We start from the raw sequence: 27,124 nt of genomic DNA on the forward strand, positions 1-27,124 counted from the left end.
GCTTCATTTGGGAAAGAAAATGTCTAAGCTGACAACTGAAGGGTGATGGCAGGAACTGGTATGTGACCCAGAATCGCTTTTCTGTAGGCGAAGTGGGTTGTTTTAAAGGGGGTAACATTACTTAGGCTTTCGATGATCTGATGCAATGAGGGGTGAAAAAAGCAATAAAAACCCTCTACATAACTTTTGTAAAATTGCATTTTAATTATAATTCCAACCTTCATTTTCCCATTGCCCCAACCCCACCTTTTGTAAAGCAGAGTTTTGCTTACAAACTGTAAATTTTAAATTGTCAGATATTTTACTTCCTTTCTTTTGGGTGGATACTTGAGTGCCATAGAGGCCCCTTTCAATATGTTGGTATTGGCCTGGACATGTTGGCTCACATCTGTAATCCCAGCACTTTGGGAGGCTGAGGTAGGAGGATTGTTTTACCCCAGGAATTTGAGAACTGACTGGGACAACATAGTGAGACCCTGTCTCTGCCACCAGGTGTAGAGACCCTGGGACCTGTGGTCCCAGCTGCTGGGGAGGATGAGGCAGGAAGATTTCTTGAGCACTCCAGCCTGGGTGACAGAGCAAGACCCTGTTTCCAAAAAAAAAAGTTGGTATCAGTGCTTTTCTCTCCTATGACTTCTTTAACCTATCCAGAGGGAAACTTTTCCTGGCCCATTTCCACTGCAGTTTTTTATAGCTCTTTTTTCTGAAAAGTGTCACTTTTAACCTGATTCTGCAAATTTTTTTATTCATTCAACAAGTACATATTTATGTAAATGTCTCCTTCATCTCCAAGGACAGAGGTTTCCTTGAGGGCAGAATCTGTGTCTATTACATCTTTTATGCTTCATAGCACTTTCTCTTAATTTGATACTAAAGAGAAGTCCTTCCTAAGTGAGAGTGGGAGCTGAAAGAGAGGGTAGAATTCACCCAGAACACCCCCCACCCACCATGCAAACACACACACACACACACACACACACACACACACTTTAAATCTGGTAGTTTGATGATGATCACCAGTAACTGACTGACTCTTTGGGAAAACAGTCCAGCAGATTTGTCTGAATTTGGTGTTGGTTACCTGCTTGCTTTATGGGGCAAATACTCAGAGTACTGATGGGCTAGACTAAACTTCTGAACCAGTGTGCCGAGAATGAGCTACTTGTTAGCTTCAAGATGCTGAGCCCCTCAGCCCTAGGGTAAGATAGCAAGTGGGGCCTGAGACTTCCTGAGCACCTGTCTTCTCATGTCCAGCTAGTAACTTCTAGCCCCAAACAGCTTCATCCGCTTAACCCAGTGTGTCAGACAAATGCGTTAATCTGCAGGTGTGTCATGATATGAACAAGCTGAAGCACCAGGCCAAGTTGTAGCACTAGCCCAGTTACTATCTATAGGCTAGGAATACATTCACTGATTTTTTTTTTCCTTTTGAGGTACTAATTCACTTTTTTTTTTTGAGATCGGTTCTCACTCCGTTGCCCAGGCTGGAGTGCAGTGCCATGATCATGGCTCACTGCAGCCTCAACCTCCCTGGACTCAGGTGATCCTCCCACCTCAGCTTCCTGAGTAGCTATGACTGCAGGTGCGTGCTACCACGCCAGGCTAATTTGTTTTGTATTTTTTATAGAGATAGGGTTTTGCCATGTTGCCCAGCTAGTCTCAAACTCCTGAGCTCAAGTGATCCACCCACCTCAGCCTCTCAAGTGCTGGGGTTACAGGCCTGAGCCATTGCGCCCAGCCTAACCAATTCACTAATTTTTTTTTTTTTTTTTTTTTTTTTTTTTTTTTTGAGACGGAGTCTTGCTCTCTTGCCCAAGCTGGAGTACAGTGGTGCGATCTCGGCTCACTGCGAGCTCCGCCTCCTGGGTTCTCGCCATTCTCCTGCCTCAGCCTCCTGAGTAGCTGGGACTATAGGTGCCCGCCACCACGCCCAGCTAATTTTTTTTCTTTTTTTTGTGTGTATTTTTTTGGTAGAGATGGTTTCACCTTGTTAGCCAGGATGGTCTCGATCTCAATCTCCTCACCTCGTGATCCACCCGCCTCAGCCTCCCAAAGTGCTGGGATTATAGGTGTGAGCCACCGCGCCTGCCCAATTCACTAATTTTTATATCTACCACTCAAACACCTGTGAAGATGTTGATTAAATAGAATCAAAGAAGAATAGTGTTAGCGAGGACCTCAAGAGATTATCTTGGTTATCTTCAGGTAGATGAGAGTTAATACCTTAAGGGGAAAATGTCAGTATTATTGGTTTTATTACACATGAAGTAACAATGTGGTGACAGGATCTCAAAAGGTTGTCGTCATCTTCTTAAACCCAAATACTGATCACGTTACCAGACATCTGCTAAAAGGATTTGCTGTAAAAATTAGTAAGAGAGTCTTAAACTGAAAGAAAAGGCCAAGAATCTACCAGGGTTTTCTAAGGCAGATGTGGGATTTGATTATGGATAAGTCAGTTGTTTCTACATGAAGTAGTTTTTATTTATATTTGTCTATTAGTTTTCTCCCTGTTCCCACCCCGGCTTTTAGGGCCTGATGTGTTGGGTAAAATTAAGTGGGAATGCTTTGCCTTTCTTGTCAGTCATCAACCTTTGGTCTGGAAAAATTCCTTAAAAGAGGCTCGTATTAGGTTTTGAAATAAGCGAGGAGATAAAAACTTTGTGTTGAAGAAAGTTGTTGAAACCTGTTATGCTGGTTTATATCCCATCAAAGAGTTTGCCTGCAATTGTGGGAACCTATGTTTGGAAAGAGACAAGGAAAATCACAGTGTAGTAAGAGAAGACTTGGCCTAAGTATTCTAATCTTATATGAAAACTGAACCCCAGTATATGATTTATGAAAAGTATCCAAACAAATATAAACATATCCAGAAAATTCTAGAATCAGTGTTTCCCTTGACATCGAATGAGATAAATCTGAGTAAGAATTTCAAATATCCAGATAACCAGGCAAAATGGCCCTGTGAAATTTTAAAACCAAATTTGTAAATAGAAGCAGAATATTTTATTTTGTTTTAAATTGCAAACATAACAAATGCTTAGTGGAATAAAACAACTTCAAATTCAGAAATGTAAAAGTGAAAGCAGAGAATTTGCACTTCTTAACTAAATATATTCAAGGTAAAATATAAAATAGCTATTTTAAAGTTTTATTTTAATTGACATATAATTGTCCATTTTTCTGGGGTAAGTGTGATGTTTTGATACATAAATACATTGTGTAATGATCAATCAGGGCAATTAGCATTTCTATCACCTCAAAGATTCATCATTTCTTTGTGGTGAGAACATTCAAAATCCCCTCTTCTAGCTATTTTGAAGTATACAATATATTATTATTGACCGTAGTCACCCTATTATGTAATAGAACACCAGAACTTATTCCTGCTATCTAAATGTAACTTTGTACCTGTTGACCAACCTCTCCCCATCCTTCCCTCCTGCCTTCTTTTCCCCAGCCTCTGCTAACCACTGTTCTATTCTCTACTTCTGTAAGATCAGCTTTTTCAGATTCCCCACATACAAGTGAGATCATGCAGTATTTGTCCTTTTGTGCTTGGCTTATTTCACTTTACATGGTGTCCTCTAGGGTCATTCATATTGTCACAAATGACAGGATTTTGTTTTGTTTTTATGCTGAATAGTATACCATTGTGTACGTGTATACCACATTTTCTTTATCCATTCATCCGTTAATGGAAACTTGGGTTGATTTCATATCTTGGCTGTTGTGAACAGTGCAATAAACATGAAAGAGCAGATATCTCTTCAATATATGGAAGAAATAGCTATCTATTTCTAAATCAGTTTAAATAGCCAAAATGTACATTGTTTACCTGTTCACAACTGTCTCAGATTCAGAATGTTTGCTAGTTTTGAGATCATAATACTTAGTCTTTTCTTCATTATATGACAAAATGTGGAACAGAAAAGCTCAGTTACTACAACCAGCTTATTAAGTCAGAAACCTAAAATCAGAATACTCATGCTTTACCAATGGTTTGCCCTACAAATGAGGAACGAATGACAACATAACCTTATTTTTAAAATTGTTTTTTAAGCAGCTATTGTGTCCATTCCCGCCTCCTCTGTTAAAAGGACAGAAGAAAATTATCCTGAGATTCAGTAACTGGGACTTCTTTATATCCACTCTGGTCCCGAGATAAAGGAATTTATGCAGCGTGGTGACAGAAATCTTGAGGCTTTGTTGGTGTGGATCTGGAGTCTGTCTGGCACTGGTGGATTTGCTGGAGTACCATGGGATGTGATGAAAATGTGTAATGTTCAAAATATTTTGATACACACATCTCTAATTTTTCTACTAATCCTCGACTCTGGATGTTTATTTTCATGTATCTTTCCTTAATTGTTCTTATTTTGACCGTGATTTATGAACCTAAAGGCAAGACTTTTCCCAATCCTAGAATGGTAACAAGAAAGAGATATTTCTTCAGATTGGCTTTGTGGGGGCTGCAGAATACTAGGGTCATGTGGTTTTTAGCCTAATTATGAAGTGGAGATTAGGTAATTCATTCAGCTTTATTTGTTTATACTGTTGATGCCTCTCCTTCACATGCCAATTAGATGTTAAAGGATTTACTACTCCATGGCTTCTTTCTCCTGTGCCCAAGTCCTTTTCTGATGTTGTTTGGCTACATTTGCCAAGAGGCTCCTTATAATTTATCACTGGCCAAATAACCTAAGCAAGGTCACCCGTCTCATGAGCCACTGAGAAAGGATGGCATTCTCCAGGTGTCAAGTCCATGCAGGATTTCTTGTGTTTAGTTTTCAGAAAGTGCTTGATCACAATTCAGAGAAATAGAGTTGGATCGGACTTCTGAAGTCATGCATTCCAACCTCCCACATGAGGCAAAAGTTTCTTCTGTGTTCCTGACAGTCCTCTAGCTTTTGTTGGAACCAGCCCCAGCAAATATATTCATCTGTATTCCAACAAACAGTTCTGATTGAGGAAAAAAAATTTTGTGACATGCAAGAAGAGAGTGCAAATGAAATGGATAACATTGAATAACTACCATTTCTTCAACACTGGACACATGGTCTTGATAACAATCTAGGAGGCAGGTTTTATAATCCCCTTTGACATAAGAAGAAACTAAGGCACAGAGTGGCTAAATAACTTGCCCCACGTAACCTAGTTAAAAATGATTGGAGCTGAGACTCACACCAAGGCGAATTCAATTCTAGAGCCAACCCTCTCTTTCACTACATCTGCTACTGTCTTCCAACTTGAAGCAGGGAAATAGCTGTGGGCCTGACTGCCTTTCTTCCATTCTTTAATTTTCTTTGAAGTTACTCATCAGCCATAGTTGTGAAACGTTAAAGAGAGTCCTGGAGTGAATTCAGTTATGTTCTTGTAGGGGCCTTAACAACTTGGGAGGAGCTTGGAAGATTGACAGAAAGTTTTCCTGAGGAATCAATTCCGAAGAATTCTGTTCTAGCTATTTGGCCCCCCTGAACTTCTGTTTTCTTAAATTGCAAAATGGAGATAATTATAGCTGCTTTTCAGGATTGTTGTGATTGAATGAGAAAACCTGTAAAGACCCTTAAAGTGTAGGACACTTTATCATTGTTGTTGTTACTGTTATTATTAATAATTATTAGGAAAGCGTCTTAGTTTGGGCTGCTATAACAAATTCCATAGACTGGGTGGCTTAGACAACAGAAATTTATTTCTCACAGTTCTGGAGGCTGGACTTTCACAGTTCTGGACTTCCCAAGGCCAAGATCAGGGCACCTACACTTTGTGTCTGTCGAGGGCCTACTTCCTGGTTTGCAGATGTCCATCTTCTCATGATATCCTCACATGGTGGAGAGTAAAGGGAGAGAAAACAAGCTTTCTGATGTCTTTTTATAAGGGCATTAATCCCATTCAAGACGGCTCTTCCCTTGGGACCAAATCACCTCCCAAAGGCCCTACCTCTTAATACCATTATATTGGGTGTTAGGAGTTCAACACAGGAATTTGGGGAGACACAAACATTTAGTCTGCAGCAGAAAGTTTTCTTTAGGTTTGCTTTTAGAAAGCAAAACTAAATTTCATTACTCTTCAAATATTTTACTGTTATTTTGAGGCTTTATAATAGTAGACTCATACATCTTCTCTTAAAGGATTAAAAAAAAAGAAAACCTTCAAAGATAGCCAGTACATTATATTATATGGAAGCATTAGAGTTCTCCATCAGGCTTGCTGCAACACCTGGGAAGAAGTTGAAGTTTCTGACTGGAAATTGTTCTAGCAGATGGGTTGGATCTCCTGTTGCTGCTCTTCGCTTAGTTTGCAGTGTTTCAAAAGATAATATATATTGTTATATAAAATAATTCCTAAAATAATGTTTTCATACTAAGGGTCACAATTCAGTTTGGTTAGAGATGGGAGTTTAAGGAGTGATGATTCATTTTTTAAATTTCCTCTCGGTTATTGTATTGCTAGGGCTGACAAAAGGAAGGGAACACAATGGAAGGAAGGGAACAGAATTTAGGCCCCAGGAGGCGGAAAGTCCAAAACCGTCTAGACCCCAGAACCATGAAGAAAAGCCAACACTGTTAAATCTCCAAGAACAGTTTTCTGTATTCACATACTAACAGGAATATTTAATGAAAATACAGCAATATCTGAATAAAATACAGCTATGTAAGTCTAGGAAATACAGATATGTAAGTCTAGGAAAACAACTATAGAATTTCTCCATTTCTTTGTAAGTCAGATTTCTTAATTTAACTGATTCCTCAAAATTTAACTCCTAAGTACAAGAGGTTGGATAAAACAGGCAAAATTAGTCTATGTGCAGAAAAGAAATTTAATTAAAATTTATGTTTTAATTTCCTCAACATTTTCCAGTTGTTTGATTCAGATGATGGTACCAGAAAAATCAAACAATTGCAAGACTATTTTTGTAATTTCTCAACATGCTAAAGAATCTGCCAAGATGTTGAAAGGAACTTTAAATATAAGTTAAGCACGTTAAGAACATTCTGTATAGTATGATCCCATTTTTATTAAAATAACAAAACAAAAGGTAGGAAAATGCATGGTATAGAAATGAGGAGAGTGGCCAGGTGTGGTGGCTCGTGCCTGTAATCCCAGCACTTTGGGAGGCTAAGTCGGGTGGATCATTTGAGGTCAGGAGTTCAAGACCAGCTTAGTCAACATGGTGAAAACCCATCTCTACTAAAAATGCAAAAATTAACCAGGTGTGGTGGCACACACCTGTGATCCAGCTACTCAGGAGGCTGAGGCAAGAGAATTGCTTGAACCCAGGAGGCAGAGATTGCAGTGAGCCAAGATCGTACCACTGTATTCCAGCCTAGGCAACAGAGCGAGACTTCATCTTAAAAAAAGAAATGAAAAAAGTCTTAAATATTATATGTGAAATTGGGCAAGAGGACTGAAAATTTCTACTTTCTGCATCTTAGTACTGCTTGAGTTGCTTTTTATGTGTTTGTTTTACAGTGAACACATATTGCTTTTTTTTAGAGGCACTTATTTTCTTCCAGTCAATTGGTTCACTCATAAATTATTGCAGATAGGAATTTTTCTTGCTTGTTCTTTAAAAATAGATTTAACGCAGTTTTATAAATTTATCTATTTCAGTGTTTCATAACTGTTTCTTTGATGATGCTTTTTAAACCCAGTTTTTTAGCAGGAAGCTTGCCATCATATACATGAATATACATGTTTAATAATAATAGCTGTTCTTTATTTAAGCAATCACTATGTGCCAGACCATATTCTAAGCATTTGATATGTATTAACCCATTTAACCCTTATAACAATGCTCTGAGTAGTCCAGTTTACAAATGAAGAAATGAGGCATGGGAAGTTTAAGAAACTTTGCTCATGTACAGCCTATAGGCATATTGAATTGATATAAAGAATGCTCCCTGCACTTGAATAACACTGTTATGTTCCTTCTCAGTCTTCTCTTCTCAATGCAAAATGATCCTGCTTTCCATTTCTATTCTTTTGCTTAGGAATTATCAATATAAAGTTTATATGTTAGGAGAGGGATATGTGGATGCATATTTCCTAATTTGTTCCCATAAAGGGCTTACAATCTAGTTAGAGAAATAGGACACGTAAATTTAACATCAATAAAGACATGGAGTGTTCTGTAATAGTAATGCCTAGGCTCCGATGAGTAATGTGCACGGCGGGGCTGCCAAGATCAGGATAGATTTACTTTGTAGGAAAATGAGGCTCCCTGCGGGTGATGAGTAGGCTCTGTTTAAGACAGTGACCAGCAGACTTGCTCTGAAACCCAGCTCTCAATCCAGTTTCACCAAGAAACATTAGAAGGCTATTTCTATGTACCCACTTTTCAAATATGACCAGATATTAACATTTTAATGGATACAAAATAATGTCATTTTCCCACGGCTTCTTTCTTTTTTCTTTTTCTTTTCTTTCTTTCTTTTTTTTTTTTTTTTTTGAGATGAAGTCTCCCTCTGTTGCCCAGGTTAGAATGCAGTGGCACAATCTCGGTTCACTGCAACCTCTGCTTCCTAGGCTCAAGCAATTCTCATGCCTCAGCCTTTCGAGTAGCTGGGATTACAGGTGCCTGCCACCATGCCCAGCTAATTTTTGTATTTTTAGTAGAGGGGGGTTTCACCATGTTGGCCAGGCTAGTTTCAAACTCCTGACCTCAGGTGATCCTCCTGCCTTGGCCTCCAAAGGGCCAGGATTACAGGCATGAACCACCATGCCTGGTCTATTTTTTTTTTTTGAAACAGATTCTCGCTGTTACCCAGGCTGGAGTGAAGTGGCACGATCTCTGCTCACTGCAACCTCTCCCTCCTGGGTTCAAATGATTCTTGTGCCTCACCCTTCTGAGTAGCTGGGATTACAAGCATGTGCTACCACCCCTGGCTAATTTTTGTATTTTTAGTAGAGCTGGGGTTTCACCATGTTGGCCAGGCTAGTCTTAAACTCCTGGCCTCAAGCAATCCACCTGCCTCGGCTTCCCAAAGTGCTGGGATTACAGGCGTGAGCCACTGCACCCAGTGGCTTCTTTCTTTTTTGATAGAAAAATGCCAGAAATTTCAGAATAGTCATTATTAGCCCACGATTATTTTTGTTTTCAACGAAGAAAAAAGAAAAGAAAAAAAAGTCATAACTTCTTTTCCCCTGGCTGTCCTTAAGGATTTTAAAAGTTTCCTTACATATGTTTTATGGAAAGCAAAGAAAATATAGTGTGGAAGCTAAGCTATATAAAGGTCAGTGAGTAAACTTTCAATATGAGCAGAGCTTTTAGAGCAGGGATAAGCAAACTTTTCTGTATGTGGTGAGAGTAAAATCGAGGCTCTGTAGGCCACATACGGTCTCTGCTGCAGCAATTCAACACTGCTGTTGTAGTATGAAAGCAGCCATAGACGATGTAGAAAGGAATATGCATGGCTTTGTTCCAGTAAACTTTATTTACAAAAACAGTCAGCAGGCCATAGTTTGCCAGCCTCCTCTGGAAAGAACAGTTAGAGAGAAAGGCAGTGCCTTGAATGCCAGTCTAAGAAACGTATATTTTATTTCCTCAACGACAGAGGATTTTAAAGACATCACTTTTTTTTACCCTGGAGAACCCAGTTTATGTGTTTAATGTGCCCCCTTTTGTCATCAGATTTCATCCAAGTTACTATTAAAAGTTGCCAAGAAAGCTAAGCTATGGCCTCAGGCAGATGGCTGAAAAAATAACGCAGTAAGATTTGCTTTCCAATGCCTTAAGAATTTGCATTTGTGTACCTTGAGTCAGTTGGGCTAAGAGGGAAATAGCAGTTTGTTCTTCTTACTCTGATAGATACATGAAGATGGGCTCCACGGGTAATGGAGGTTAGGACAAGCCACTGAATACAGTTGGGGGAAATGTCTGCAAGTCCATATTATTTTTTGTCTGATTTGCAAGACTTATGTCTTGTAGATTTGATCATAACCCTGAGAAATATTGGCAGACTAGTCTGTCAGGAAGTAATTCTACCCAAACTCACACAGGAACATTTTGAATACTGCTGAGAATCCAAAGTCAATAGGGTTGCCAGGATGAGCAAATAAAAATCTAGTTAAATCCAGGACACCCAGTTAAATTGGAATTTGCTTAACAAAAAAATGTAAGTATAATTATGTCCTATTCACTGTTTGGAACATACGTAAACTAAAAAATTATTTGTTGTTTATCTGAAATTCAGACTTAGCTGGGAATCCTGTATCATAACTGGCAATCCTAAAAATGAAGATAAATGAATAAATAGTTTCTTGCACTACATAAATTACATCATTATGTCACTTGATTAGTACCCTTCACCAAGGATTTTTTTTTTATTGTGGGAGTCTAATGACAGTTGAATCTCATTACTTCCAACCTCACTGTTTTAGAATTTTGATTATTTATGCAAAAGCTATGCTAAAGTGCACTTTATTCTCTTCATGAATTTAGGAAGCCTATTTGTCATTGATAGTACAAATAAAACTGAAAGAAAACTATTTATCTCCTTGGGAGATTACAAATAGTGTAAGTACCTTTTAACCAGAAGCTATCATTGTTTAGAATGTGCTTTTCATTTAATAATTATAGATCATTCTCAGTTATTTATTGAAATAAGTCAAGACTTTACCAGGCAGAGTCAGGTGCAGCCACTTAAGTCCTCATGGCCCTCTTTGCATCCCATCTGCTCCAGTTCACAGTGTGTCTTGCCAGTCTCTCCTATACCATTGTGTTTGTTTTGTTCCTTATCTCCTCTAGAGCCTCACACAATGCTTGCTACTGAGAAGGCATACTATAGATGTTGACTAGTTGTGGCTGGGAGGCCGAGGTAGGTGGATCCCTTGAGCCCAGGAGTTCAAGACCAGCCTACGTAACATGACAAAACTTCATCTCTACAAAAAATGCAAAAATTAGCCAGGTGTGGTGGCACATACCTGTGGTCCCAGCTACTTGGGAGGCTGAGGTGGGAGGATGGCTTGAGCCCCAGGAGCTCAAGGTTGCAGTGAGCCTTGATCATGCCACTGCACACCAGCCTGGGCGATAGAGCAACATTCTGTGTCAAAAAAAAAAAAAAAAATTTACTAGTTGAATTAATGAATAAATGCTACCTGCCTGTGTTAAAATAAACAAGCTGTCTTTGTTTCAAAATTTTCTTACATTTTAAATTTTAAAGATAATTTGATTGGTCTTTCCTTATTCCAAATTTTAGTACTTAAAGGGAATTTTGGGTAAAGTTAGTTTCATTTCATAGGACCTTTCAGAGGCAAAGAATGAAAACATGTTCTTGAACTTGCAAATGTGTATTACAAGGAGAGAGATGGAGAAGTACTGGTAAAGTCACCATGAGCACCCCTGTGAGCTTTCTTCTTGTGTAGGACCATGGGTCTCAAACTATCAGGATATTAGCAGGGTGGAGCCTGCAGTCTTCCTTACTTGCCCCTGCTGGCCATAATTATGGATGTATGTATATGTATACACACACACATACACATGTACATACATAGATATACATACATACATAGATATACTTAAATAAATCCCCATATGTCTTCCAAGGAGATGGAAGTATTGTATCACTACCAATTATGGCTATCACTGATAAATAATACTTTAGTGACTTGAAACAAATATTTAGACATTCACACACTTTAAGCCACATTTGTATCATTAGAGATTACTGTATACAAGCCATCTGAAAGACCCTTGAGAACTACCAGTGAATTCTGGAGCACTCTTGAGGGAAATTAGACATGAATGGTTTGTGTGTGGAACAGGTAACACCAGAATTTCTATTGCCTGGAAACATATTCAAGTGAACTTGTTCTTAGTTTCCGTCAGTAGCTTTTTTCTTCTCTGTTTTCTCCAGCAGAGTAAAAGGATTCCCGGGAACTGTGAGATTAGGTATTAAATCTCCATCTTTCTTCTCAGTCTTACCCATGTCCCTGAAGCATCTTTTCCTAGCAGTCGATGATAATTTAGGAGGCTGCACTGAATCCATGTCAGGGCTGACACAACTGGGCATGCAGTTCCTTGGATATGATCCTTTCTTCTAAGGGAGTCGAGTCATGGTCTGACTATTCCTTTTTGTTTTTTCTTTCCTCACAGCACCCTGGAGGGTTATTATGTGGATGATGCCTTGCAGGGCCAGGGAGTTTACACTTATGAAGATGGGGGAGTTCTCCAGGGCACGTATGTAGACGGAGAGCTGAACGGTCCAGCCCAGGAATACGACACAGATGGGAGACTGATCTTCAAGGGGCAGTATAAAGATAACATTCGGCATGGAGTGTGCTGGATATATTACCCAGTAAGCCGTGTGACTCTTCACTCTGCTGGAAAGTAACATATTGTGTCTCTTCACAATGAAGAGTAAAATGTATTCTGTGTTAGAACTTGGGAGCTGTGAAACCTGAGAGTCACCATCGCTGACGCCAAGAGTTTATGAGGCATGGCCTCTCACTGTTACTCACTATTGGCTTAGATTGTTGGCCCTTGAATCCATTATTAATTATTTTTCAGCATTGATTTGGAAAGGAGTAATTAATCATGATTAAAACAAATTGGGACAAATTGGTTTTATTGTATCACTAATAAAGGCAAAATACATTGCTTTTAATTCTTTTGGCACACAGAGGGAGATGGTGGAAAATTTTATTGTTACTATTAGTTTTATTCCCTATTTCTCGTATGTAAAAACCAGTCTAGCAATTTTTAATGTGGGAGAGCTTACTGCACTGTTGTTACTTGATTTTACAATTCCACTAACTACTTTTTAAGGTATTTTATGGTTTATATTGTTTAAATTAAGGTGATTAAAAATAACTCATCTTTGAGTATTTGATAGCATTTTATGATATTGCTGGAGTCTATTAAAGTAAAAAGATATGGCAGAACCCGTGGTTGGAAATTAATGCTCAAATTTCTGTTTGCATTTCAAATGTCCCATCTGTTGTTAGTGAATTTCCAGAAAATGTTTCAGAAAATAGACCTTAGAAAACACTATTTTTATTTTATTTTATTTTTTATTTATTGAGACAGAGTCTTGCTCTGTTGCCCAGGCTGGAGTGCAGTGGCACAATCTTGGCTCACTACAACCTCCACCTCCCAGACTCAAGCCATCTTCCCACCTCAGCCTCCTGAGTAGCTGGGATTACAGGCATGTGCCACCACATCTGGCTAATATTTTTGTGTTTTTTTTTAGGGACAGGGTTTCTCCATATTGCCCAGGCTAGTCTCGAACTCCTGGGCTCAAGCAATCTACCTGCCTTGGCCTCCTGAAATGCTGAAATTATAGGCATGAGCCACCACACCTGGCCAGAAAATATTTTACTTAATATTTTATTTTGTTCGTAACTTAAGTCAAAATACTTTTTTTGTTTTGAGACAGAGTCTCACTCTGTTGCCCAGGCTGGAGTGCAGTGGTGCCATCTCAGCTTACTGCAACCTCCGCCTCCTGGGTTCAAGTGATTCTCCTGCCTCAGCCTCCCAAGTAGCTGGGATTACAGGCACATGCCACCACGCCCAGCTAATTTTTTGTATTTTTAGTAAAGATGGGATTTCACCATGTTGGCCAGGCACTAGTCTCAAACTCCTGACCTCGGGTGATTTCCTTGCCTCGGCCTCCCAAAGTGCTAGGATTACAGGCGTGAGCCACCACGCCCAGCTGAAAATACATTTTTTACTCTGAAACCTTATGACTAAAAAGTTCTACTACAAAGAAATGATTAGTTACATAGATAAGAAAAGTAATCCCAGCTAAATCCACTTATACATTATTGTTCTTAAAAAATAAGTTATAATCTAGGACATAGGGCATAAGAAAATAATGTTGTAAAACATTTTCTAAGAATTGCTAAAGCATTTAAATATCCTCTTGGTAGGATCTGTGATAGATCAAAAGTTGTAACATGTACTGCTTAGGAGAAGAGAAGCAGAAAGATCAGAAGTGGTGGAGGTGCTGCCTAGTGTAGGAGGACTGAAACCTGGCCTCGTGAGTAGCCAGGGTATGCATCTTGCTGCCCAGTGCTGGGGCACTGCTGATGTGACAGTACATCTTGAAGTCAGGAGAAGTGGAACTCTCTACATAGAGATGAGTATGGGAAAGAGGCAAAGTGTTGGATTACCAGATTCTCCTACTACCTGTCATTTTACTTGTGACATTGTCAGTTAAAGTCCCTAGATGGGATCAAAGATGTGCCAAGATTGGTGAATGAATTGGGCTCGCTCAATGTGGTTGCATTTTGAAAACCAAATATATAGTATAGCTACATGTTAACCTTTAGCCTTAATTATCTTATTAAATCTCAAAGACTCTGCCATAGGAAGGAGCACTGGTGAGCAAAAAAGCAGCCTTTGTCCTCTTAACCCCCACCCAGTAGAGAAATGGGTGTCAGTAGGTGTCAGACCCTGGCTGCTCACCAGTCAAATGAACGATTTCTCCCCTGACGAGGAGGAGCCAGTGAGCAGAGGAGAAAAGCAGCCTTTTCTTCCCCCACACTCCCTGATACCTGATACAGCAGAGGAGGAAATTTTTGTAACAGGCCAAAGTAGGAACAAGGGGAGAAAAATATGATGATTTTCTCTACAGTCCGTATTTGTCAGCTCACTCTAAGAACAGTGTATTTCTTTCAAAACTGTACCTTGAAAAAGTTTTTCATATGAGGTGTTTAATTAAAAATGTATAACTCCTTTTGGAAATGAAAGAAGAATTTCTACTTTATCATTCTGGACAAATAAATTCACTCCCTCTGAAACCAGAAATTTAAACATTTAAGGGGCCGGGCGCGGTGGCTCACGCCTGTAATCCCAGCACTTTGGGAGCCCGAGGCGGGTGGATCCCGAGGTCGGGAGATCAAGACCACCCTGACTAACCCTGACTAACATCTCTACTAAAAATACAAAAAAATTAGCCGGGCGTGGTGGCGGGCGCCTGTAGTCCCAGCTACTCGGGAGGCTGAGGCAGGAGAATGGCGTGAACCCGGGAGGCGGAGCTTGCAGTGAGCCAAGATTGTGCCACTGTACTCCAGCCTGGGCGACAGAGCAAGACTCCATCTCAAAATAAATAAATAAATTAATTAATTAATTAAATTAAATAAAACACATTTAAGGGGAAAGGTGTGAGACCCTGGAAAGACAGACTTCTGTTTTAAATAAATAGTAATGGTGGCTTATGTTAGGCATGGAGTATAAGAAGCACAAATGCTCTTATACCCTTCCATTGAATAATCGTCACTAAAAGCCTTAAAAGCCTGAACGCCGACTTGCAGAAAGTATCTCCATCTCCATGTATCTCTCATTATCTAAGAATAACTTGAAGAGACAGAAAGAGCAATGACTATCCCTAGTGCCTTTCTACCATAAAAATCTTCTAACCGTATCTTTCGTCTTCTCCCTAGTTACAAGTGCACCGATCTCTTCTTCTAATTTACAGCTCTTTCCCTAGGAAGCGCCAAAGAAAAAAAAAAAACGGCAGCATTTGGCGATCGACTCAAAAGTCATCCTACATCACTGACCTTTGAGTAGCCTAGCTGTTCCTAGATCCTCAAGCTTGGGAGAATTAACACATGGCCTTATTAATTGTTATATCAAACTCACAAAGGTCTTACATTTTCAAAGTTATACCATGAGGACCTTCTGGATGGAAAAAAAAAAAAAAAAAAGAAACATCTCTGGCATCCTACCTTAAATTATTCATTACTTTTTGGTAACCCAGTTCAATTTAAAAGCATTTATGAATCACCTACTGTGTCCCTACTACTTATCAAGATACAGAATTATATGATAGCCTCTGCCCTAAAGTACTCAATGACCCTTAGGAATGAAATAAATGAAAGAGTTAAGCACGAAGCTAAGTGGGCTTCTCTGCTGAAAGGAGGTGAGAGGGAGCAGGAAATCAAGTGGGAAGAAAGAATTGAGATGGGAGTGGGATTTAGTTGATCTTTTTTCACTTTTCCTTCTAATTCCAAAAAAGATGATGGTATAGGAGTCTCAGAAAGGCAGTGTCCAGGCATCCTTTTGTTTGTTGCTGAAAACGAGCAGACAGCTCTCTTTACTCATGTACACTAAATTAATTCTTAAGTACATTTGAACTGAAGATTTTCCTAACACACTAGAAATCCAAAATTTAACATTGAGAAGGGAGATCATATGAATAGTGGGTAGGAGTGTCTTGCTAAAGATCATCATCATATTTGATTTTGGCCAAAAATAACACTTAGTTACGTTTCCTTTAAATGTTGGTAATTGATGTTACAAATATCAAAGAAACATTATTTGTTTCTTAGATAGCAAACCAGGATAGAGTATCAGTAACTTGTCCCAGATTACAAACTGCAACGGAGCCTACCACTCTCAAAATCAGGCATACATGCCCCATATGCATATGACTTTCTAGCAGTATATTTATATGGAGCTGGATGAGGAGCTATGCATCATGCTTTTCTTACCCAGGTGCAAAGCTCTGGGTTCCTAAACTGTTATTATCCCTACTGGTGCTATATTAATAATGAAAGTGCAGAAGAGGAATTTCTTGGAACTCGTGTCCTAGACATACTATATATAATATTTTCTGGTTTTTGGTTTCTCCCATCAGGATGGAGGAAGCCTTGTAGGAGAAGTAAATGAAGATGGGGAGATGACTGGAGAGAAGATAGCCTATGTGTACCCTGATGAGAGGACCGCACTGTATGGGAAATTTATTGATGGAGAGATGATAGAAGGCAAACTGGCCACCCTTATGTCCACTGAAGAAGGGAGGCCTCACTTTGAGCTGATGCCTGGAAGTAAGTTGAATCTGCTTCAGATGGGTTGCTCCACTTCCAAAGCAGGTTGTTAGGGCTGATTTGAGAGAAGCTTCTTTTCTTTTCCTTTCTGTGTAGTTCTCTTTAATCATGCATTAGTCAGGTTTTGTTGTATAACAGACACTGCACCTCCCTAGTGGTTTACAACAGCAACCACAGCTCTGCCGAGCAGCTGTACTCCAGCTGACTGAGGCTGGGCTTAGGGGGCCAGGCCAGACTTGAGGCTTCTGGTCAGGTTTGAGTCAGCTCTCTGTCTTCATTCTGGGGCCTAATCTGAAGGGACGATGGCAATGTGGGGCCAAATTTTCCCACAGCGGATCACAGAAGTGTCAGAGCATAAGCAGATACCTGTGATGCCTTTTGAAACCTCACCTTGGAACTGACATGGTGGCACTTTCACCCACTTTTCACTGGTCAAAGCAAGTCACATGGCCAAGCCAGACATCAGTGAGACAGGGAAATTACACCATGCACATTAGTGGGAGATACTGAAAAGTCATGTGACAAAGGGCCTAGGTATGTAATTCTCATATAGTGAGGGAATAAAGAAATGACAGCAGTAATTCAATTGATTTCAAATGGTTATCTCTCCAAAAAACTGCACTATGATAATGAAGAACCAAATCAAGTAGATCTCTAAACTGTAAAGTTGATTGAGCCTGAGCTGTGACTGGAAAACATAAATGCATATTGGCATCTCGAGCCCGACATCTTGTATGGAGCACAGTGTATGAGTGAACCCAGTGGAATCCGTATTTGAAAAAAGTATTATTTTCCTTTTAGAAGTACACATGTCACACTAAACATTTTTTCTGAGCATAAAATTACTAAGTGTAGAAAATCTGGGCCGGGCGCGGTGGCTCAAGCCTGTAATCCCAGCACTTTGGGAGGCCGAGACGGGCAAATCACAAGGTCAGGAGATCGAGACCATCCTGGCTAACACGGTGAAACCCCGTCTCTACTAAAAAATACAAAAAACTAGCCAGGCGAGGTGGCGGGCGCCTGTAGTCCCAGCTACTCGGGAGGCTGAGGCAGGAGAATGGCGTAAACCCGGGAGGCGGAGCTTGCAGTGAGCTGAGATCCGGCCACTGCACTCCAGCCTGGGTGACACAGCGAGACTCCATCTCAAAAAAAAGAATATCTGGAAAATATACAAAGAAAAATCAAGATTTTGCATTTTGAGTGGCACAGCTTAAGAAAGCTATTGAATTGGTCTGATTCCTTGAAAATAATATATGCATGTATTTCTGCTCCAGGTTTGGTTATAGGGAGAAAAAAATAGAAAAGACAATAAATCTAGGCATTAATAGGCTTAAATAGTATTTAGTTATTTGGGATCTAAAGAAGAATCTCCAAAGGAAGCTTGTCCAAAAGTGAAAAATTTAGCATTTATATTTAGGTCCAATTTGGGTTGCTTTAAATGTCTTTTTTGTTTTTTTAAGTTAAAATGGAGACAGTCTAAATGCAATGTGGGATTCTGGATTGGATCCTGGAAGAGAAAAGGACGTTAGTGGAAAACTGGTGAAATCTAAATAAAGTCTAGAGTTTAGTACATAGTAATGTATCTGTGTTGGTTTCTTAATTTTGACAAATGTACCATGCACTGTAAGAAGTTAACATTAGGAGGAACAGTGAGGATGCTCTGTGCTTTCTTTGCAACTTTTCTGTATACAGTCATGGGCCCATAATAACTGTGGTACCATAAGATTATGCCATATTTTTGTTTTTATTTTCATTTTGTTTTTTAAGGGACAGGATTTCACTCTGTTGCCCAGACTGGAGTGGACTGGTGTTATCATAGCCCACTGCAGCCTTGAGCTCCTGGGCTCAAGCAATTCTCCTGCCTCAGCCTCCGCAGTAGCGAAGACTACAGGCATGCACCACAATGCCCAGCTAAATATTTTTAATTTTTTTGTAGAAACAGGGTATTGCTGTATTGCTCAGGCTGGTCTCAAAATCCTGGCCTCAAGCAATCTTCCTGCCTCAGACTCTCACAGTGCTGGTATTACAGGCATAAACTACTGCACTCAGCTAAGATTATACTATATTTTTACTGCATCTTTTCTATATATAGATATGTTTAGATACACAAATCCTTCCCATTAGGTTACTGTTGTCTACGGTATTCCCTATAGTAACACGCTTTACAGGTTTGGAGCCTAGGAGCAATAGGCTGTAGCATTTATTAATAGCTTAGGTTTGTAGTTGGCTATACCATCTAGGTTTGTATGAGTACACTCTCTGATGTTTGCATAATGACCAACTCGCCTCACGACACATTTCTCAGAACATATCCCCTTCATTAAGTGATGCATGTCATGTATTTGAAATTACTCCAAAATGAAAAGTTTATTTAAAAAAAAAGGAAGTAGTAATCTTTGAACTACAAACTCTGATATCTATGCCCTTGATCTATGTTCTGAAAGGAGACACTGTTATAATATTTAGAAATGAGGAGACTTGAAACAAGGGAGGATCCCAATTGGTGATGCCAATTTTAAAACTTCAGAAGTAGCAGCATTTGTAGTGGCAAGTGCCTGAATTTAAGAATCACTTAATCTGAGACCTAGCTCTAACATTTACTATATTATCCTTGGGCAAGTTATTTATTTTTCCAGAACCTGTTTCCTCATTACCAAATGTGGATATTAGCACCTACCATAAAACACTGCAATGAAAGTTGTTGTTATTACATTCTTCTTGCTATAAATAAGAAACAGTAGGCCGGGCCTGGTGGCTCACAGCTGTAATCCTAGCACTTTGGGAGGCTGAGCCAGATGGATCATTTGAGCCCAGAAGTTCAAGATCAGCCTGGGCAGCATGGTAAGATCCTGTCTCTACTAAAAAAAAATATATATATATATACATTAGCTGGGCATGGTGGCATGTGCCCGTAATCTCAGCTACTTGGGAGACAGAGGTGGGAGGATCACCTGAGCTCAGGAAGTCAAGGCTGGAGTGAGCTGAGTGCACTGCACTCCAGCCTGGGCGACAGGAGTGAGACCCTGTCTTAAAAAAAAAAAAAATGTTGAGAGTGAGAATTCTCAAGGGAATTATTATTATTTTAGAATTTCTGGTTGCTTTAGCTGGGTGTGGTGGTGCATGCCTGTAGTCCCAGCTACTCGGGAGGCTGAGGCGCACAAACCGCTTGAACCCAGGAAGTGGAGGTTGCAGAGAGCCAAGATAGCACCCTTGCACTCCAGCCTGGGTGACACAGAGAGATTCTGTCTCAAAAAAAAAAAACAAAAAACAAAACAAAAAAAACCTTCTGGTTGCAAATAAACATTCACTTCAAATTAACTTAAGGCAAAAAAGAAAGGGGGGATTTAACAGCAGGATTCCTGCAGACCTCAGGTATTTTGAAATGTTGAATAGTTTGAGCCTCAGAAGGGCCAGGAACCATGGCTGCTCTGGCACTCTGAAGATCCCATGAACAGATCTTTAGTCTAATGTTCTGCCATGTTTGTGTTTCTCCTCTGCCCCTTTCAGTTATAATTATTGACTTGTTGACTAGCCAGTGGGTTAGGGGGTACAGGGTTATGTGACTGTAGGGTCCAATGATTAAGGAAGGAGAGAAATTAATGCAAATATCTCACATAAAACACTCCTTGGCCTGTCGCCTCACCAGCTTCTCCTTTTCTCTGTGTGCTTTTGTAACCACAAACTACTTCTAGTTCTCTACTTACTTCCTGTGGAGTTTCTCACCTATGCCACTGGCTGGAATTTCTTCTTACCTGGTCAGCCCTCCTCCACTTAGTAACGGCTTTCCTTGGCTAATTCCTACTCCATCTTTTAGGCTTAACTCACCTTTTATAATGATGTTTGTCAATTGAATAAATGAATTCTAGTCAAAGGGCATAACATTCTGTAGAGGAAAGGAGGGAAAGTAAAGGATGTGCCTGCAGCCTGTGCATGTCTAAGGGAGCAGAAGAAGGGACAGCAGGCATTGGAAGAGATAGTATGCACTCCCTGAAGGCAGCAACAGAGGTTAATCCTTTTTGTATCTACATAGTCCCTAGTGTTGTACATGTAGTTGACACTCAGTACATTTGTCATAAAAGTTTTAGTCTAAGGAGCTAGATGGAAGTTCATAGGAGAGTTTCCACTCAATAGAACATATATTCCACGCACAATTCTGGCTCTTTTTAAAAAGTGGCGGCTGGGCACAGCAGCTCACGCCTATAATACCTGCATTTTGGGAGGCTGAGCCAGGTGGATCACTAGAGATCAGGAGTTCCAGACCAGCCTGGCCAACAGGGCGAAACCCCATCTCTACTGAAAATAAAAAATTAGCCAGCCAAGCATGGTGACAGGCACCTATAATCCCAGCTGCTTGGGAGGCTGAGGCAGGAGAATCGCTTGAACCCAGGAGGCGGAGGTTGCAGTGAGCTGAGACCACACCATTGCCCTCCAGCCTGAGTGACAGAGTAAGACTGTCTGAAAAGAAAATAAAAGTGGGGGAGGGTGGTCTAAATTCTTTTCATGGATTGCTTGGTGGTCTGTTACCACTTTGCTCTCAGATCCAATTCATTCGTCATTCTTTCACTGCCCACTATTATTGCAAGAGGCTGCTGCCCCTTGTGGCCTGCATTTTTCAGGCTCCTGTGTGTTTGACTTCTGTCTGAGTTTGGCCAAAGGGAGGCCACTGGCTGGCTGGGGACAAAGCAGGAGAAGACAGCAGGCAGAAGCCCTGTCTGTGTCAACCAGCATCTCCAGCAGTGGCCCCGTCACCTCCTGATTCCATCTCCCTTGAGGAAGGCCCAGGCTAGTTCCAACTACCCAGCTCCAGAGCTCCAGGAGCACCACTGTGCACTCTGTCCCTCCTGCCTCCAGCTGCAGCTTCATGCTCTTGCCAGTGTCTGGGCTCTTCACGGCTCCATCTGTCTTGTCAGCATTTCATCCCCTGTATGACCAATTCGCTGAACTGAATTCTCTTTGAAACACTCAAATGGTCTGTTTCTGTTGCAGACACTGACTGATTTGGATTGGTTTCTGACTTTTAGTTTGAGGTATTCCTTGGGGTTTTGGTGGTACAAAAAAAGCCACTCACAAACAAACAGAAAGAGGACCTAGTAACCATTGGTAACTACTGAAGAACTACTTAATGGGATTATGAGTTTTCCCTTAGCGTGTATAATCATTTGCTTTGCAGGAGTAAGCCCTCTGATTCTAAATCTTGTTTCTTTCCCTATCAGCCTTCAGAGCATCCATCTTCAGTGCTCTCTGTGAAGATTCTCTCAGGCTAACCATTCACAGAGAGCCAGTGTTCATTCTCGGGCGGTTGGTTTCTAGACTTGGTTTAGTCTAGAACTTTGGTGCCTTGGTTTCTAGACTAAATTACTAACTGGCTTCTGAACCACCATAATAGAAAGGAGATTACTTTGTTAATGCTTTATCAAAAGCAGTGCTGTTCTCCTTAATTCTGGTGAGGCAGAATTTTATTCTTAGTGAAGGAGACAACTGCCAGGGTTCAGTTGTTGGATTCTGTAGACTGTATCTGTAATGAAGAAAACCACCAGAAAAATTTAAAACCATCATCAAATTTGATCTGAGCCAAGAGATCTCAGAATTTCATGACAAAGCATTTTATTGATTCCCAAGCATCCTTTAAGTCATTTTAATAAGGAAAATTCAAGAGCGAATTGGGATGTTAAGAGATGCATCTGATGGCTATTCATGAAGGCCTGAAGATAAAAGTGAAGAGTAAATCTAAAATGTATCCATTTAAATTGAAGAATTGAATTGAAGAATTAAATTGAAGAATCTAGTTGGTATAACTTGGTTAAGACTTTTGGGTTTTTAACTCTCCGTTGTCCCATGAATAGAGAGAAGTGTTATGAATGCTCTTCCCTAACTCTGCACCTGTACTGATATTTTTGTTTGCTTTTCAGATTCAGTGTACCACTTTGATAAGTCGACTTCATCTTGCATTTCTACCAATGCTCTTCTTCCAGATCCTTATGAATCAGAAAGGTAATGTCCTCCTTGTGGTTTTAATTGCACTGTTTATGTGAGGTTAAATAAGCCTAGTGGGAGGAACTTATGCACCTCTGTGACTCTGTGCCCAGGCTGGGTTCCAGCTCAGACCAAGCTCCTCATTAAAGTGTCCTTTTCCTTTGCAAATCCTCAAATAAATATTTCTATATTCTGAGGAACAGTGTTTTTTTCTTATGTAGAATCTGACCCTGTAAGAGAGTTTCCCCACCCATAAATCACAGAACAGTTTGTGTGTCTGTCCTAGAGTAAAACCTCCAGGTAGAAAGAGCAGTTGAGGCCGGGCATGGTGGCTTATGCCTGTAATCCCAGCAATTTGGGAGGCCAAGGCGGGCAGATCACTTGAGGTCATGTGTTCAAGACCAGCCTGACCAACATGGTGAAACCCCATCTCCACTAAAAATACAAAAATTAGCCAGGTGTTATGGCGTTTGCCTGTAATCCCAGCTACTCAGGAGGCTGAGGCACAAGAATTGCTTCAACCTGGGAGGCAGAGTTTACGGTGAGCCGAGATCATGCCATTGCACTCCAGCCTAGGCAACAGAGCGAGACTCCATTAAAAAAAAAAAAAAAAAGGCAGTTGAGCCAGGCAGCCAGCTATGTCCTGGCCGAGCATCCCGTTCTTAGAGTCTGTGCTGCAGTCACATGCTAGCCCTCTAGGGGGGCATTTCATGCTCTTTAAAGCTCTAGCCTGTGCACACAGGATGCCTCCATTTCATCTTAGTCCAGCTGAGGTGTTCTGGAACACAAGACAATTTCTTTTTCTCACTAAGAGAAGACAAAAGTGAAACAAAGAAAGTGTAAGAGGCATAAAAACATTCTAGCTTATAAATGACAAGTTTCTGGTTTGTAAGCCCACCCCCAGAGGGTCACGTCCTGTCGCACTTCATGTCTTATTTATGAGGATGGCTAAACTCTAGCTCTTAAGTCTTGGTGTGCCTTTCTCTGGTGCCCTGTCTAGGATTCTTCTTATTCCTTAGCAACAGATCTGTTTTTGAGTAAGCGTATTATCTGAAATTGGTTTTCTCTTTGCCTCACTTTTTGTAATCATGGCTTACCTCCCATTGAGTTTCTGTTCCCATCTGAGAAATAGGCCTCTTCCCCCATTTGACTGATAGGGCTGACCCCACAATGTCACAATGATGAATGGACTCTCCTTTGACATGAGGCTCTGGCCCAGTTACAAAGGGAAGGGTTTAGCTTTTTTGTTAGTTCTGAAACACAAGACCGTAGCCATATGTGTTAGTCTTTGCTGTTATTATTGTTGTGATGAGGCTGCATAATGATCCCCTCAGAACTCTCAGTGGTTTACAGAATCAAACATTTTGTTTTACACTCATAGTTCTGTAGGTTGGCTGAGGTTCAGCCACTTTTGACTGGAATGAGCTAAGCTCAGCTGGCTTAGGCTGGACTCCAGGTTTCAAGTTGGGTTCAAGTCTGTTTCACATGTTTTCTTTACAAGAGAAACAGGAAGCAACAGCCCCCTAGGGCATATTCTTCTAGTGGTGACAGTGAAAAGTCTGGAGGAGGCCATCAGAAATTTGCCCCAGCCCTTCACACCTGAGACCTGCCTGCAGCCACTTCTGCCTGTGTTCTACCAGCAAAGCAGATCAGATGGCCAAGTGAGAAGTCAGTATCTTCCACCCACCCTGAGGGAGGCACTACAAGGTCACATGGCAAAGTGGCAGGATGTATATAATTCTATCACAGGGAAGAAGTAAAGAGTTGAAAGCAATAAATTAGTCTTCCAGTTCATGAATAAGCATGAGCCATGTAACTAAAATTACAGATGATCAGTTCCTGTAGGGTCATTCCATCCCAGTGTCTGATTAAATCCAGTTCCATAATTATGAGTGCTTTTTTCTTTTCTTTTTTTTTTTTAAGACAGAGTCTTGCTCTTGTCGCCCAGGCTGGAGTGCAATGATGCAATTTCAGCTCACTGCACTCTCCACCACCTGGGTTCAAGCAATTCTCCTGCCTCAGCCTCCCGAGTAACTGGGATTACAGGCACCCGCCACCATACCCAGCTCATTTTTGTATTTTTAGTAGAGATGGGGTTTTACCATGTTGACCAGGGTGGTCTTGAACTCCTGACCTCAGGTGATCCACCCGCCTCAGCCTCCCAAAGTGCTGGTATTACAGGCGTGAGCCACCATACCCGACCAGCTGTTTTCTTATAACAGTGGTTGGCAAGCTTTTTCTGTAAAGGGCCACATAGTAAATATTTTAGGCTTTGCAAGCCATATAATATCTGTTGCAACTACTCAATTCTGCCTTTGTAGAGCTAAAGCAATACTTTGTTTAGGCAAAGTATTTGTTAGGCAGTACTAAACAAATGGGTGTGGCTATGTCCAAATAAAACTTTACTTACAAAAATGAGCAGCAGCCAGACTGGACCCTCAGGCCATAGTTAACTGACCCCTGTTATGAACCCTTTTGTTGGGAAATGCTTATTGGATATATCTTATTAATTGTCACTGTTTCATATAAAAGATTCATCTTGAGGCTTAACTAAAACAGCCTCCTTTTCCTCCCATCTAACACTGACAAACTTAGATATAGCTTTAATTAACTTTGAAAAAATGTTTACTTGTCCAGTAAGACAGTGAAAATTGTCATTAACTAAAAACATAAATGCTTCCAAAACAATACCTCATATCAAGCACTGAGCATCTTTATGAAAATACAATGATAATTTCTATCTTAGAAAGCAAATTTTAAACACCACTCTTAAAAGAGACGTAACTACCATTTGTTTAATTTCCAATGCCAAAATATCGTGGTTTAACTTTTTCTTCCTCCCTCTCTTCTTAGTTGAGTTATGAATTGACATTTTGGATTCAGTAGCCATAATGATATTTGGCATTTGATGTAAGGAATGACATATTAAACTGAAAAGGTCACTAATTCAACTCTTTTTTCAATTTAGGGTTTATGTTGCTGAATCTCTCATTTCCAGTGCTGGAGAAGGACTTTTTTCAAAGGTAGCAGTGGGACCTAATACTGTTATGTCTTTTTATAATGGAGTTCGAATTACACACCAAGAGGTGAGTGGGGGTGACAGTGGAAAATCAACTTTGTTGGTTAAAGGACTTTGCTTCAAACAAAATCCCTTTACCTTAGTACTCACTAGAAAGTTAAAGAAACGGATTGACTTTTTTGTAAAATTGATTGGACATTTTCCTCCTCTTTAAGCCTTAATATGATTTTTAAAAAGTTCCACAGCTATTTTATAGAGAGTGGGGTGATGCCATCAATAAGACAGTAATTGGTATATTGGACTATACCAATGTCTAAAAAAATTGAGATCCAGTCAGACTCTGTAAATAACTAACTTATGACGTCGGGTGGGGTACTTTATAGGAAGGCCCCCTACATCTTCTTGTGCAAAAGCCATACTATAGCCTACATTTTGTCAGGAGGAGTTCTTTTGTCAAAAAAATTAAAAACAAAATGTTAAAGAGTTGAATCACCTCTTGCCTTTAAGATATAATCTTTGATATATTTCAAAGGCTTCATATATGTTTTCTGTTTTTGTTTCTTCACTTTACAATTAACTTCCCTAAGTGTCTGCCTAAGGGCAAAAGTTCGATGTTTTTAGCACAGCTTATGCGCTCCTTCGTTATCTGACTTATACCCATGTATGGGGACCTTAAGCTTATGGCTAATATTCCACATTTATGTTCACCTTTGCATTTATTCCTATGGAACAGTAAGAGGGAAATGCTGTAAAATAATAAAGTTATTACACTTTCAAAGCAGTTGCACAGACAAAAGATGGCGATGTATTCAAACTGCACTGTGGTCTGTCAGACTATGTTCCATGCAAAGGCCAGACTTCTATCAGCAATCCAGAGAAATTCAGCATACAAAAGGTGACTTTGGGATATTGATATATTATTTACTTACTCATTTTACAGATAGGGAAATTAAAGCCTAGAGAGATTACACAACTTGCTTAAAGTCAAAAATACAGCAAATAGCAGAGTTCAAGTAGGATTTCAAACTGCAGAATCTGGCTTTGTGCTGAACCTCACTATGTTCTATTGTATAAATGAATGTGACACCCTTCTTGCCCTAATGAAATTTAGATTCTGTTGGGGAGATAAGAAAAATACACAACTAATGGCAGCATAAGGTAGATGGTACCAAGTGCCACATATCGGTATCACATGACTGGTTTTGGACTATTAAGATCCATGAGGCTTTTTTTCCGCTTTTGATCACTGCTATATTCCCTGCACCTAGAACAGTGCCTGGCACATGGTACCACTTAGTAAACATCAGTTGAGGGACTATCACATATGAACAAAAGCACAATTACAATTTAGCAGTGGGG

General features: G+C 40.2%; 1 protein-coding gene across 2 annotated transcripts in view; it reads left to right on the top strand.

The window, feature by feature from the left end:
* The window catches only part of SETD7 (SET domain containing 7, histone lysine methyltransferase), a 62,889-nt gene that overhangs the window by 12,156 nt on the left and 23,609 nt on the right, over positions 1–27,124 (top strand). For both annotated transcript variants that reach the window (XM_017863178.1, XM_017863177.1), the window contains exons 3-6: positions 12,098–12,299; positions 16,584–16,773; positions 22,683–22,764; positions 25,715–25,832. In XM_017863178.1, the coding sequence (XP_017718667.1) occupies positions 12,098–12,299; positions 16,584–16,773; positions 22,683–22,764; positions 25,715–25,832 (592 nt within the window). The remainder of the gene's footprint in view (positions 1–12,097; positions 12,300–16,583; positions 16,774–22,682; positions 22,765–25,714; positions 25,833–27,124) is intronic.

This window comes from Rhinopithecus bieti, unplaced genomic scaffold (assembly GCF_001698545.2).
Source record: "Rhinopithecus bieti isolate Rb0 unplaced genomic scaffold, ASM169854v2 scaffold_68516, whole genome shotgun sequence".
Taxonomy (NCBI): domain Eukaryota; kingdom Metazoa; phylum Chordata; class Mammalia; order Primates; family Cercopithecidae; genus Rhinopithecus; species Rhinopithecus bieti.